The sequence below is a fragment of the Brassica napus genome, chromosome A5 (genome assembly GCF_020379485.1).
Source record: "Brassica napus cultivar Da-Ae chromosome A5, Da-Ae, whole genome shotgun sequence".
NCBI classification, from domain to species: Eukaryota; Viridiplantae; Streptophyta; class Magnoliopsida; order Brassicales; family Brassicaceae; genus Brassica; species Brassica napus.
In genome coordinates, this window is record NC_063438.1 from 21,999,346 (window position 1) to 22,015,047 (window position 15,702).

Genomic DNA, 15,702 nt, shown 5'->3' on the forward strand with positions numbered 1-15,702 from the left:
TCCATCACCATCAACTTTCTCAACCTCTTGTTCTTCCACGTTCAAGACGGAGGCCATTTGTCGATCTGATCGGCGGTTCTTAATTATGACTTGGCGAACAATGTGACGGGAAGGTTTCGCAGACAATGGATAGAATAGAAACGCGTGAAGCGAAGAAGGAAGAGAGCTTCTCAGTGGCATTTCTGTAAATTTAAACGGAACCAAAGCCATGAAACAGTGCTTCAGCGAACTCTCTTAGCCATCGTTTAGATACAGAGAATTGTTTTTGCAGGCGGATAAACTGAAAAAAGAAAAAGAAAATCTAAATAATACTTTACCATATGGAGAAGATTTTATTTCGTACTAATATTGGGCCTATAAAATGGGCTTTTTACAATCCCGTTTTCCTATATATATATATATATTAGAAACCGGGTTGGGTAAAAACAGGTTACGTTTCGTTGTCGTGCGTGTCACCGGCGTTGCGTGATTGTGATTCACTGGCAAATTCAAAAATCTCCGATCGTTTTCACTTTCCTCCACCAATCTCCGTCCTTTTTTTCTCGTGAGACGAAGCTGCGATGGGTCGGCCTCCAAGTAATGGCAGTCCGGCGTTCCGGTTTAACATGGCTGAGGTTATTGAAATCTTTGATGTTATTCTCTTTGTAATTGAGTGAGAACTAATTTCTGGGGAAGCTTTTCTCTTTTTTTTTTTAATGGTTCATGATAGGTTTTTTTTAAAAAAATACTGAGTTTTTATCGATCAATTCAGTTTTCATCTTGTGAAAGTATAGTACTTTCTATCGTTTTGGTTCATAAGTGTTTTCAACTCTATCTGTTATAGTTGTATACCTTTGTGTTGAAGAAAAGGTTTTATCATGTTTGCTTTAGCTAATCTTCTGTGTTGATAAGGTAATGGAGATGGAGGGAATATTGTTACAGCATAATGTAGCAATGCCAAGTCGACATATTCTTGAAGATCTTGCTGACAAGTTTAGGTCTCTACTCCTTCCTTGTAGCTTGGTCTTAAAAAGCACTCGTGTTATATCATATAATAAGTGGTTATCTTCTTCAGTGAATCCGTGGAGCGGAAGGGGAAGATTGTTGTGCAGTTCAAACAAGTAATGTTTTTTTTTTTCTTTCAGGATTTTTAAAGTTCTTTTTTTTTCTAGACAAGGGACTGTTGGAATTGCCTCTTAAGAAAGTGTTGTTTTTGTATCCATCACAGATATGGAACTGGTTCCAAAACAGGAGATATGCTCTAAGAGCAAGGGGGAATAAAGCTCCTGGGAAGCTTAATGTGTCTTCTTCCATGCAGCCCGGTGTGGATTCAACAAATCAGATGAGAAATGTGCTTTCAGGTGTATTAGGTGCCTTGGATATATATTCAAATTGATTCAGAAGCTTATTCATTTGAATAAGTTTCATTGTTTTTTTTTCTCTTTCATTTTGAGTTTCTTATCCATAAGTCTAGTTCAGTATGGGGCATATTTGCATAGAGGCCATTTTTGTAATTGCTTACTGTTTATTCTCGTAGTTCCCGGTGTCATGAGGAGTGATTCGTACAAATCTTACTTGGAATTTGAAGCCAAATCGGCCAGGGACGGTGCATGGTAATTTTACTTTGGATTTGATTTTCAGTAGTTTTGGCTGACTTATGATACTTTTCTTCAACCTCATTACATTTTCCAGTGTTAATCTCTAATATGTATCTCTTTTGATTACTTACATTACAGGTATGATGTGCATAATTTTCTAGCTCATAGAAACTTGGAGACTGGTGATCCGGTAAATTCCTATCCAGTTTCTAGTTGACTACTTTTTCTTTCCCTTGTTCGTTTTGCTTATAAACATAATCTTTTCTGTTGGATATTTCAGGAAGTGCAGGTTCGATTTGCGGGTTTTGAAGTTGGAGAAGATGAATGGATAAAAGTCAAGAAGCACATAAGGCTACGATCACACCCATGTGAAGCATCAGAATGTGTTGCAGTTCTTGCTGGAGATCTCGTTCTTTGCTTCCAGGTTTAGAACTATGGTTTCTTAGCAATCAGTGTCATGTGAGTTTATCTCTGACTAGGCTTTTGTTATGACATCTTCAGGAAGGTAAAGATCAAGCTCTCTATTTTGACGCCAAAGTTCTTGATGCACAAAGAAGAAGACACGATATCAGAGGTTGTCGTTGTAGGTTCTTGGTGCGTTACAGCCACGACCAGTCCGAGGTTGGACGCTCATCTTTCAAGCTATCTCTAACCATTTTCTTACCTGTCAGCTCCGTTTTGTTTCATGGTTTAAGAATCTGAAGCAAAACCCTCCTCCCCACTCACCTATTTTGGATTTATTTTCTTTTATCCCAACAGGAAATCGTTCCCTTGAGGAAGATTTGCCGGCGGCCTGAGACAGATTACAGGCTACAGCAACTTCACAGTTCTGCCAATGACTTTGCTAACTCGAATCACCTCCAGAAACCCGCTCCGGACGCGGCTGCAGCTCCACAATCCAGCGCATCAGTTCCCATTGTTGTACCCGAGAAGAAAGATCCGAGTTTGATCTCCGCTTCAGCCACTTCAGTTCAACCTGGCTCCAATGCAGCCACTGTCCCCGCTGGTTCTGCGTAGGCTATCTGCTCTATCCCCATTTCGTGACCATATTCACAGTCACTAGCTAGAACTGTAGAGGTTAACTTGGCAGGAGCTTTTGTAAACTTACAGTATGACCAAGTCATCTAAAAACACTATCATGCCATTTTATTTAATCCTTCATGTATGATGGAATGATTATGGTCTAGTCCAGCTTATTCATCATCTATTGATGGTTTACTCTCTTGAACAAACAAACATGCTTGCACGTTGTAACATGTGGATCAAGATTACTAATGTGGTGAACTAAACATAGACTAGAGAATTTCTCTGTAAATTATTTCTCAGACTAGAAACAGAACAACAGCTTTTACAAAAAATTACAAATGATTTAGTTGCTACTCAATGACAATGGAAATGAAAACAAACTTACAGATGATAGTTTCTACCTTTCTGTAACACAAAGGGCTGATCACATTCTCTTTGAACATTTTACCCAATGCCCTACATTCTATCTATATACACCATAGATTATTTTTGTAGTTTGATCACAAACCACCTACACTACATCGGCGCTGGTAATCTCCGGCTATACGATCACCTCCCGAACCTGACCCCGACCTGGACGGCGAATGAGACGGGGCTTGAACAGGGGACGAGTTAAGAATCTCCTTACCAAGATCTTTAATCTTGTTGATAAGCAGCGTTTGCTCTTGTCTGAAGCTGGACCAAATACTCTTCTTGTTCATCCTCCAAGCTGGAAAACTTGGCTTATTAATGGTTCTAGTATTACATTCGGGTTTATTATGGTTTCCGACTTAAAATCAATTGCTGATAAGTGGATTGACTCTAACCCTTTATATATTACTTAAGGTTATTTTAAATTCCATATGTGAGATATTTAGTCCTAAAACCCTCTTAGAGATGATGACTCTTATTAGCCGGAAATCTCGAAACTTTAAAACATTTATACGCGGTCGAGTGAGTTCAGTAAAACAGTTATACTCGGTTGAGAAGGTTAATTAGAGAAGTTGGATTAGTTAGGCGTTTAGGGTTTTTTTTAGGATATACACTTTGATATCATGTTAGATTCTGAATTTATTTAAATATTCAAACTTAAAATAAACTAGTCTTGACGCGCGGATAATATGTTATACATTTTTATAAATTGTTCATTGATATTTTTAAATACATAGGTTATTTGGATATTTTTTAGATTCCTACATATCATAACCGAACTCACCCGACTCGGCCTCTGTCCATAAATTTATAATATCCAAACGGAGTCTAATTTTAAAACCCAAAAATCTTGATACATGAAAGAACTGATTCATACCCGAACAGATACCTAAATACTAATGTCTAACTGATTATGTAACCAAATAAAATGTTTTGTTAACTGGTTTGAATTTTTGTCACGAATGGAACAATTACATTCAAACCTTTAAGATTATTATGGTTAACACATAAAATATATGATGCCAAATTATTATGATAAAGATAATTAATAAAGTAGTTATGAAGAGTTAAAATGGAGTGTAAAAGATGTAATAAAGCAATTAAAATAAGTAAATTCTATTTTACACTTGTGTAATAAAATGTTCCCGAATTATTTGAAAAATACAATAAATGAAGTGGTTAAAATTAATTAAAAAAGAATGATGAAGATGTAAGAAGAAATCACTTAAAATTAAGCAAGTACTGTTTTATACTTCAATTCTAATAGAATAGATTGGTGATAAGTGGATTGACCATAATCCTTTATATATTACTTAAGATTTTCTTAAATTTCTAAGTTGAGATACTTTATTCCTAATATTCAATCTTGTTGATCAACACGTGGTTTTAGAGTAATTTTCTATTCTTTTAGGTATAGGTTGACTAAACCTAGGGTTTTGGTTTTCTAATTTTATATTGTTTTTCATTACTTTAATCTTGGAAAATTGCTGAAGACTCGCGTCTCAAGAAAGAAGTGACCAAGTTTGGGTTTGACATCCAGTGGACAACTGTGGCGTCTATGATGAATCAATCGTATCAATCATGTCGAAATCGATATGTGTATCTTGTAACTAATAACGAGTTTTTTTAGTACAGTTTTTTGTTATGTTACTTAATTTGATGGTTAGTCTTTTTGCAGATGAATCCTAATAGAGTTGATTCCGACTGCCACTTTGAAATGGTCAAACCTTTGAGTTCATTCAGAAAAATCAAGGTATTAATTCTTTATTTACTTATTTCTTTTATTCTATATGTTAGATCGCTCGGTTAAACACTTAATTCTTCATTCTTTAATTAGCAGTGTGGTTATAGTTTTGTTTTAGACTATTTTGAATAACTAGAAAAGAAAAAAAAATTAAAAAAAAAAAGAAGAAACTCAAGGTTCTCATGTTTTTTACACACTGAACGATTTCATTCCTTGATTGGAGGGATACAAGGTCGGATACATTTTTACACACTGAAAGACCAGCAGTACAAAGAGATGACTCTGGTAATGTTGCTAGCAAAAACAAAGGTTCTCCTAGAAAGTATGTCCTAAACAAAGGGAAACAGAGACACAAACTAAACATAAACAAGCAGAGGTTGGAACTCTAGACTAAAACTGGTACATGCACATTGACAAAGATAACAAACTGAACTTCAGAGCAAACAAACGCCTTGTGAACCCTTGATACAAAGCCACCAGAACCATCATTGATGACTGACTCCTCCTATAGAGAATAGGATAGACAAATTCATAGCACAGAGCTTCAATATTCGACAATCACGGCCGAAGGCGATGTCGAACCAAAGACGACATAGGATACGCCAAGAAGAAGCAAATTGATATGGCGAGATTTCGATCAAATCTCAGGGGAGAAGACAAGAAGCGAGCCACAAACCAATCCGGACAGAACTAGTCACAATAACGAGACTAGAAAGGATCGATACCAGATCGGATCAAGAGGAACAAACAAGGCAGAAAGTAAGCTCGAAGACCAATATTGAACCATCAAAACCGCAGATCGCGACTTGCATGCAAGATCCAAAGCCAACCAGATGAAGTAGAAGGAAGGTTGAAGCGTCAAAGAGCCCCAAAGATGAAACCTTTGAGTCTTCTAACCATGATCTACCGGAAAACATGCTTACATCAACCTAGAACCATAGAGATAACAAAAGCCGATAAAAGAAAAAAACTTGCTCCGGTGCTGAGAAAGCCACCGGAGCCGATTAGCGGAGAAACCAAAATTGTAACTCAGAATAAGAGAGAAGATGGAGAGTTCTTAGAGAGAGGATGATCTTAAAAATGTTTCTCTCAAACTTGCAATCAAAAATCCCTTTTGCTTTTCTTCACACAATACTCAAGCTTCTCATTTGTTAAAGAAAAAAATGACAAATAAACTGGTATATTTTTCAATATTTGAAATCAAGAATGTTTCTTGATAATCTCTTTATTTAATTCTCTATGTATGATGAATAATTATGGTCTATTCCAGTTTTTCATCATATGCTGATGATTATCTACTTATTGAACAAACAAACATGCTTTTTAGTTGTAACATGTTGGTCAAGGTGAGTCATTTAGATATGCAATTAATTATAATGGATTACTAGTTGATAGGGGTGTTCAATCCGGATATCGGTTCGGTTTCGGTTCGGTTTTTTTCGGTTTTCGGTATTTCGGTTAGTAAAATATAACTACCATTCTAAATCCATGTTTACTTCGGTTCGGTTCGGTTTATATACCGTCGGTTTTCGGTTTATTCGGTTTTATACCAAAAAACATAATTATTTTGTTTGAGATCATATTATATGAATTTTAGAGTCATATTGTCAATACAGTCATTTATTAAAAATATATTGCATGTTCAAATAAATGAACAAAAAAGTAAAAATGCCTCTACCATCAAATAAAATAATCAAATCTATAACTAAAATCAAAGCTTGAAATTTTGAAAATAAAAATATGAAACAAAATAGAAACATGAAAGAAAAGTTTTTCCACTCTTCCATATTTAGTGTTCATTAAAGTTATACTTTTTCAATTGAAAATTTTCCATTAATTATTGTCTATCAAATTTATAATCTTCATATTAATTTAGTGAAAACTAAAATAAATAAAAAAGATCAAAAAAGACTTAGAAAATAAGATATATGAATTGCGATGTATTGTTATTTAGTTATAGTTCAAACGTTTTACAAATTAAAGTTTTTTATTACTATAAAATTATGGTAATAGTTATTAACACAAATTTAACTTATGTAACAAATAGATTTTCATGTATTGTTATAAAATAGATACATATTTACATGTTTCTACTTTTAATCGGTTTTGTTCGGTTTATTCAGTTTAATCGGTTATATACCAAACCATATCCAAATCCTACGGTTTTTATAAAATTATATCCATTCGGTTTATATGGTATATACCAAAACCAAACCATATTGTCTATTTCGGTTCAGTTCGGTTCGGTACGGTTCGGTTTTACCATATTGAACAGCCCTACTAGTTGATAACACGCATACTTGCCCGAGATGAGTTTTAATAATAATGTTTGATCATACAAAACCTTAATCTTCTGTAATAATTATAATTTTATAAAGTCTAAAATCTATATAACACTCGAGCATGAATATAAGGTTGATAAATAATGTATGGACCATAGTTGTTGATAAGTTTTTATTTTAAAGTCCACAGTTTTAAATTTCGGCTTAAACTAACTTGCCCCATTACTAATTTTTTTCCTATAGAAAAATGATATGGAACTTTGATTGTGTGAGAATCAACTATCTTCCATGCCTTTTTATATGAATTAGACATGAGATAGTGAAAGAATTGTCATTTATGTCTAGAGAATCACTGTTTTTAAAAAGAAATCTATACTTACTATATAAAAAATATATAATCTTTTATGGAATAAAATATACTACCGATTCAAGCTCATTTATGTAAACTAACATATGTATATGTCAATTTTTTCCCTTTCAACATACAACTAGGATAAGACCTGCGCGAGGCGCAGGGTGAAATATTTATTAAAAAAATTATTTTTTATATTGTAAAATTTGATAATTACTGAATACATGTGTTCTTGTGGTCAAAATATATTTGGTATTTATGTTTTTCTTAATATAGAATAATTAATTAACTATAAATATTTGACACACACAAAAAAAAGAGTTGTGAAAAAATTTGATGGTATTTCTAAAGGAAAACTCAATCGTATATATAAAGTAGGCATATGAAGTTTTTGGATTGTTTGAAAAATTAAAATAATTACATTAATTATCTAGAAACCGTATTTTAGCATGATATATAAAATCAATATTCAATAACTACCACAAACATATTTTGCAAGTTATTTTTAATGGTCGAAATTATAAACTTGGTGACAAAATATATTATTGTCTTAAATTAACCTTACCATATAGAACTTCTTCAAAATTTTGTACCAAACTTAAAAATTAGGCGGAAACATTAACTTGGTGAAAAAGTTTTTTTATTTATTTAAACAGCTTGGTATAAAAACAATTTATTTAAAATTATCAAAAGAGCTTGATTCTAAAATTGTGTATCACAAAAATTTGATTCAAATTTTAAGATTTTTATTGTCTTCTAACAATAATAATATCGGCAGTATCCATTTATGTAAATCTTCTTACGCGTTCTTACTTAATATATTGTAAAATAGGGTAACTCTCATTTATGAATTAATCACTATCATCGACATTAACTACTTCTTAAACCGATTGGAATCTACGGTCAATTCGTTCGGTTAAATTAAAACCCAGGAACTTATCATCAAACCAAACGGAACACAATAAACAAACCGGCCACTTTCATCTACATTCTTCTGTATATCGATAACAAAATTGGGTTACATGTTCTTAGATGGCTGGCGATGGTTACGTTGCAACTTATGTTGATACTGAATTGTTAACATACGAACTAAAGATACATATTGCGACAATGGTCTTTTTATAAAAGCAAAACTCATATTAACGGTGAACATATAATTTTCATCACAAGACTGCAACATCCCCTATTAACGATCATCCCAAGTTCTGATTTTTTATGGTTAAATCGATAACGTATAGTTTTTAGGTTTCGGGTTTTGTTAATGCTTCGTTTTTTTATCATCGTTCATAGCTTGCGTATTTCTTTCTTACACCATGAAAGAGAATCATAGGCTCCTATCCCCTAAAGTATAATACCTTGCTTTACTACTGCAACATCCCCTATTAACAATCATCTCAAGTTCTTACTGCTTATGGTTAAATCGACAACGTATAGTTTTTAGGTTTCGGGTTTTGTTAATGCTTTGTTTTTCTATCATCGTTCATAGCTTGCGTATTTCTTTCTTACAACATGAAATAGAATCGTACGCTCCTATCATTTCCCTATAATATAATACATGGCTTTACTTAATATCCTATAGTTTGTACTGAATGTATCTAGCGACAAATGAAAATCTAATGTGGACCAACCAGTTTTTCAATTGAATGTAATGATGCCACCTAGGATTAATTAAGGTTCTAATTGATTGACACCTAAGCATAGACTTTTTTTAATTATTACAAAATTAAGGTTACATCTTTTTAAATGTTTCTCAATTAATATATAGGGGATTGCATTTATCAATTTTGAGAATTAATTGAGAACATTATAGTCTTATAGCAATAAACGGTCCATGCAATAAATATGTTGTAAAATTTCTAGTAACATAAGATTTTTAAAATAAAAGGGTGTGATGAACAGTTGAACACTGTGATGCAAGTAAATCCAGTCAGACGTGGATTTTTATAGGACGGCTCAGGTGATGCATTTAGGCGTAAATCCTTATAAGGCAGGTAATATTGCCGGTGGTTAAATTGTCTATGTAATATTTCTCATAATTGTAATGTCATAATAAATCAGCTTAAAAAAAAAACAGTTGAACACTGTGAAACTGACACCTAAACATTGAATTAAATGTTATAATTTAAAAAACGTTTCTCTTTAATATATAAAAGATTAATGCGGTGAACTGAACTTAAGACTAGAGAAGAGAACCATGAGGTTGGAATAGTATACAGCTTCTCTAGTTTTCTGTAAATTATTTCTCAGACTAGAAACAAAAATAACAGTTTTTACAAACAATTACAACTGCTTTAGTTGCTACTCAATAACAATGGAAATAAAAAACAAACTTACAGATGATGGTTTCTACCTTTCTGTAACACAAAGGGCTGATCACATTCTCTTTAAACATTTTATCCAATGCCCTACATATCTATCTATATACACCATAGATTGTTTTTGTAGGTTGATCACAAACCAACTACACTACATTGGCGCTGGTAATCTTAGCTGGCTATACGATCCACCTCCCGAACCAGACCCGGACCTAGACGGCAAATGAGACGTGGCTTGAACAGGGGACGAGTTAAGAATCTCCTTACCAAGATCTTTAATCTTATTGATAAGCAGCATCTGCTCGGTCTGAAGCTGGACCAAATACTCTTCTTGCTCATCCTCCAAACTTTCCAGCTCTCCCAAAGCTTCACCAAGACCTTCGAGATCTCCATCGTCAATCAAATTCTGAAACTTTATCATCACCTGCTTCATCTGGTTAGACAGCAAGAGCGCTTTGTTGAACGGAGAGCTAGAGTCCGCGCTGGCTCTTCTTGGAGCCTCGGTGACTTTCCTCGTGACTCTGACGCGGATCTCGCCACGTGTCACTCCTTGGAGAGGTATCCACTTGTCGGCTGTCTCGTTTGGCTTTAGCCGTTGGTATTCCACAACGCAGTAACCGATGCTTGAAGTTGGAAGCAGTGTGTTATGGTCTTTGACGTGTAGCTCCAAGGAGCTCCCATCATCTGGGAACTCCATGGTTTGGTTCCATTTCGGATGCAATGTCTTGTAAATAACCTGAAAAAATAAAACACAACAACAATAAAGTTTTGTCTTATGTCTCTATTGAGTCCAAAACAGTTTATTCATTACCTTTGTCCTCTGTTTCTTCTCTCCATACTGAACTCTAACATAAGGATCACTGGTTCCTCTAAGATCCGCAGCCACGAGATCCCGTGCTTCAACAAGAACCAGTTCAATCAAGCCTTTACTAGAATCCGCCTGCAAAAAAAGATAAACATCATTAAGGAAAAACAGAGGAAACAGAGTGGTGACATTTGCTTTCCTCAAGAACGCTTACCTCACTATACTCAGGACTAAGAGCTTCAATCAAAAGCTCTATCTCTCCGGAACTAACTTCTTCAAGAGGAACCCATATATGCATCTCACTGTTACTAATCCCATGAAGACTCAACGTAGCTGTACCGATGTTGTCCGTGCCAAGCATCTCTTCTCTGTAGCATTTCACTTTTAGATATTCTTCTCCAGCTAACTCCTCAAACTCAAACTTCTCGTTCCACACACCATCTGCCGTCTTTGTCTTCTGTATAGTCTATTACACAAACAAGAAGAATATTAAACAAAAAAAAACTCACTTTACATGCAGAGTTACGCAGTAATTACTTACTTTCCCATACTGCAACTTGACGTTAGCGTCGCATTTTCCAGCCTTCGAAACAAGATTCTTCCCTGTTAAAACCGTTACGATTATCTTCCGACCGGTTTTGGAAAACAAGCTAGCCGATCCATCGAGTGAGTGTAGAGAACTTGAGTGAACACTGTTCAAGCTATGCGAGCCATCAGAGAAGTGCCATTCCTTTAGAAGTAGCCGCACAGTCAACTAAAATGAAGATAACAACAGTAAGGAGACGAACTTGCAAAGCAAATAACACAGTAAACGACCATAAAACATTTTTTCTATAACATTTTAAGAAAAAAACAATTGGTCTAGGCGTCTAGGTAGTAATCCCTATAAAGCTTCCAGTTACCGCCTACCGATCTCTTGAACACTGGTAATAAATACATAAACAAACTTGACTAGTAAGTATATATACCTCGCTGGAGCTAACACCTTCAAAGGGAACAACCATCTCAACTTCTTGACCACAGAACTCAGCGTGTTTCGCTATCACACCGTTATCATATCCAACGGCCCAAAACATTGTAGAATCATCGTTAACGTATTTGAGCTGTTACATTTGAATAGAGAAGAAACATTTCAACGGCGACCAAAGGTAAGTAATTAGCAGTGTTATTGGTTCATTGTATTACCTTAACTTCGCAGCTAGCGAGACTGTCGTATCTGACACTAGCAGGATTATTCTCATAGAGATTAAACTTAAGCGTCCCTGTATTGTCGTGTAAGATCATGTTGAACGTTGACTGATAAGCTGGGTTAGGTCCTGTTCTCATCTCGGTTCTTCTAGACAGCTGTTCTAGCTCGACCTCCACGAACGTTTGTACAGGTTTGTTGCTGCTGCTGCTGCCACCGTTGCTACTTTCCGCAACGTCGGGACTTCTCGTGGAGGGGCTTCCGCGGAGAACGCTGCGGTGGAGATTGCTACCGGAGACTACGGTTACGTAGATGATTCCTCCTACTGCTGTTTTGTGAAGATCGGTGGCTGGTAATGAGAAACATCCTCGTCTTGGCTCCACCATCTTCTTGTTCAACGTTTCCGTTAGGATCTTCACCTGAAACGGGACGAGAATTACGGTTTTACCCTTTTGGCGGTTAAAAAAAAACTAATATTATTTGGACAAAATGTAAGAGAAACAAACCAGCCAAGAGGAGACACCGGGGAGCTCAGTGGCGGGAAGAGATTGGCCACCGCCACCACCGAAAGCAACTCCGATTCTAACGTCAGGGTTTGATACAAAGGAATAGAGCATTGCTTTTCCTTCTAGAGTTGGTCTGATTAGTATCTGTAGAATAAATGAGTAAGACTCGCAAGTTTCAACGAAAAGACTAAAAGTTTAGACCAATAATAGTTACACTTACATCTCCTTTGATGCAAAGACTGTTGACGACGATTCTTGCTGTTCTGTTAAACGGTTTGGACAACTTGGCTTGGAGCAAGATGCTTAGATCAGTTGTGTCCCAAGTGAAATCCAACCGCAAGATTTTCTAAACCGGTAGAGAAAAAAAAAAGCAAAGTATTAAGTCAAAAGCCAAACCTTTTTCTTGGAATATTTGCAGTAAAAAGAAAATGTAGTAAAGGAACCTGTTCCCCTGATTGCGACCAACAAGCTCCGTTGAGTCCCAGCAAAGGAGGGCATGAGCCAAGAGAGAACTCCAATAACTGTATGTTTTCTATTAGTCTTGATCTTCGTTGCCTCAATCGTTTCTGCGATTTAGACAAAAAGATAAAACGATACACATTGTTTTAGCAGGAATCAACGGCTACAAAACATACTTTAGGTAGTAAGAGCAGACAGCTGAAAATGAATCTGACCTCAACCATAGAAGAAAATCTGAGAGAGAGTTTCTTGTTCATGAAGTTTAGCCAAATTTCAGACAGTAGTTTGTTCAGCCATTGGCAATGTTCCAATGGAGTTATAGTCTGCACACAAAGACAATCAAAGGAGTCTTGTAAAAATGGAGCAATATAACAAAAGTTTCCAGGTAAAAATAACCAAAACTAGGGTAACAAGAATTCTCACCGAAGCATTGAACACGTTTTGCTTCCACTTCCTGGTTAAATCTTCTGCAAGTATTGCCCTCTGGTAACTCCCATACTGCAGAGAAACAACATATGAACAAACAATAAACCTCAATATCTTAATTATGTGTGCATATGAACAAACTGACTAAAGCTCCTGAAAATTCACCAAGTTTAACTTAAGAAACCTACACAAAACATTCTAGCGAGTAAATAGTAACATAAGTAAGCTTCAAACTCAAATATATATATAAAGATTTTCACTCTTCCATGTTAAGCAACTATTTCGAAATATCAAACACTTTTGGGTATATAGGACAAGCTTGTAAAAGTTAAGTACAAACAAAAAGGCATAAAGCCTCCAACTTTATCTCAGGATTCTATAACAATATCCATTAACCATTAAATTAACCTTTTAAAGGGACAAATTAAAACAAGAAAAAGACTTTTATCTATATGTAAGCTTGAATCCAGAAAGCAAATCAAATACAGGAAAAAAGGAAGTGTGAGTGGATTACCTGAAGAGAAGCCCAAACAGCTACAACGAGAGGAACCCAGTTGGAGAAAGCGAAGACCCATCTCTCAATCGCCCAGAAAGCTAACACCATAGGAACCAGCAACAACAGAGAATGTCTCTCAGCAACTAGATGATTGAAAAACTCTCTTGCAGCTTCGGTGTTTATTAAACCTTTCCTCTTTATTCTCCGAACCATCTTCTTCAAATTTGCTTCCAAGCTTCTTCAAGGATCCATGCCTCAGAATCTAAAAGATTTCTGAGTTGAGTTTGGAATCTAAAGAGTTTTAAAAGAGAAAGAAAGAACTTTTCTTTAAGCTCCCAACATTTGATTTGTTCAACAAGCTTCACAGATCCACGGTGGGTTGAGATATTTATATTTTCTGCACAAGTGGACGAAGAAAGAACAGTAAATAATCTGGGAAAGAAAAAAAAAACTGAAAAAAGTCCGTGGGAAGAAGTTTCGAATAATAAGAATGGTACTCTTTCAGACAAGAACTCCGATCTCCCAAGTTACCTGTCGGTAACTCTTAGCTTCTGGTAACGGATCTTTAGACAGCATCAACTGTGTGACAAAAGAGTCCTCCCATAATTTCTGCCTTTTTCTAATTCATTTACGAGAAAAAAAAACTCAAAGAAAGACTTTAAAAGTCTTCTTATATTTTATAGAAATATAATCCATTATAGTTATAAGAAAAAACAATAGAGAAAAAGACTAGGGTAGCACCAAACCAAGTTTATGTTACCAAAGTAGCACTCAAGGTTCAAAGTCACAAAAATAGGTTTCATTAAAGAGGTAAATATATACTTATACCCCTTGGGTTAATTAATCCAAACCTTAGGGTTTAGAGTTAAGGGGTGGGGTTTTGGAATTAGGGGTTAAAATTTTATAAAAAAAAATATTAAAATAAAAAATTAAAATTTTAAAAACAGTTTTAAAAAGTATTTTTAAATTATAAAAAGAAAATTTGAAAAAAAATAAAAAAAAAATTCAAAAAAAAAAGTTATAAAAATTTCGAATCTGAAAACATATAATCTGAAACTATAAAAAAAAAAAATCTTTTTTTCATTTTTTTAATTTTTATTTTATTTATTTTATTTATTTTTGTTTGTTTATTTAATTTTAAACCAAGAGTATTAGGGATATTTTACCCTTTAATGAATGTAATTTTTGTGACTTTCTCCTTCTATTGCTATTTTTGAAATATAAACTTCAAAAGGTGCTATTATTGACAATTGCCCAAAAAAATATTATCCATTAGTATTACCACGTATTATTCTGTTTACCAAATTATAAGATTTTTGAGTCATAAAAAGTTTAAACAGAATCAAACGTGGTAATTATAATAATATTATTAAAAAGTTATTAGAAAAAGAACAGAAAAACTTTAAAAAAGACCTTAACAGCATTATTATATTATATATAAATATTATCCATTTGTAATAAAGATGACTCTGCCAACAAAATTAAAAGATATTTTTCATGAAAATTGAAATAGGATAAAACGTGGTAATAATAAGGGATATTATGAAAAAAAGTATCAGAATACTTACTGTATGCTTTTTGTCTTATAGATGAACACCTCCTCGAATTGATGTCTTTTATAAATACAATCCATTGATATCAATATAATAAAGTTTACTTGGTCCCATGTCAAACGGAGAGATCACGACCGTTTGAAAATAACAGGAAAAAGTACTGACCGTCCGATATGCCTGCCGTCCGTTATTGACTGTTCACTTCACTGGTCATAGTCTACACACCTTCACCGTTGACTTTTCAGATAACCTAAAAGACGCGTCATGGACCAGATCCGAGCGGCACGTTTTGTTCTATCCTTTGTAATTGTATAGTATAGTCTCTTCGTCAAAGGACTAAGATAACTCTCAAACGTTTCTAATTTCAGATCTAAAGACATATCTATATACCTCAGATCTAAGCAACACAGGTTAAATAACATTTTTTTCTTCAACACATTGGGTTAGATTTGAATCATATTTTATATTTTAGACGAATAGCCATTGTTTAATGATGGATCTTAATCAGCCAACTCCAAATCTATAAACATTTGTTGTTATTAAATGAATGTGATTAGATATAAC

General features: G+C 34.5%; 2 protein-coding genes across 4 annotated transcripts; one reads left to right on the forward strand and one right to left on the reverse strand.

Annotated features, from left to right (window-relative positions):
- Positions 1–412: 412 nt before the first annotated feature.
- On the forward strand, positions 413–2,784 carry LOC106451956 (protein SAWADEE HOMEODOMAIN HOMOLOG 2). 2 transcript variants are annotated; one of them, XM_013893952.3, is made up of 9 exons: positions 413–614; positions 892–977; positions 1,055–1,100; positions 1,208–1,349; positions 1,517–1,592; positions 1,716–1,767; positions 1,858–2,001; positions 2,079–2,198; positions 2,337–2,784. In XM_013893952.3, the coding sequence occupies exons 1-9, from the start codon at positions 561–563 to the stop codon at positions 2,592–2,594; spliced, it is 978 nt and encodes a 325-aa protein (XP_013749406.1). In that variant the 5' UTR covers positions 413–560; the 3' UTR covers positions 2,595–2,784. The 2 variants fall into 2 exon arrangements, with proteins under 2 accessions (XP_013749406.1, XP_013749407.1); XM_013893953.3 differs by having other exon boundaries at positions 1,208–1,340.
- A 6,814-nt stretch (positions 2,785–9,598) lies between these two features.
- BNAA05G21760D lies at positions 9,599–14,306 on the reverse strand. 2 transcript variants are annotated; one of them, XM_013893950.3, is made up of 13 exons: positions 14,083–14,306; positions 13,604–13,982; positions 13,087–13,161; positions 12,879–12,986; positions 12,648–12,770; positions 12,425–12,550; positions 12,205–12,348; positions 11,698–12,117; positions 11,481–11,615; positions 11,054–11,266; positions 10,727–10,978; positions 10,519–10,647; positions 9,599–10,443 (listed from the first exon to the last, which is right to left on the reverse strand). In XM_013893950.3, exons 2-13 carry the CDS (start codon positions 13,796–13,798, stop codon positions 9,859–9,861), a joined length of 2,505 nt encoding a protein of 834 aa, XP_013749404.2. In that variant the 5' UTR covers positions 13,799–13,982; positions 14,083–14,306; the 3' UTR covers positions 9,599–9,858. The 2 variants fall into 2 exon arrangements, with proteins under 2 accessions (XP_013749404.2, XP_013749405.2); XM_013893951.3 differs by having other exon boundaries at positions 14,117–14,280.
- Positions 14,307–15,702: the final 1,396 nt, after the last annotated feature.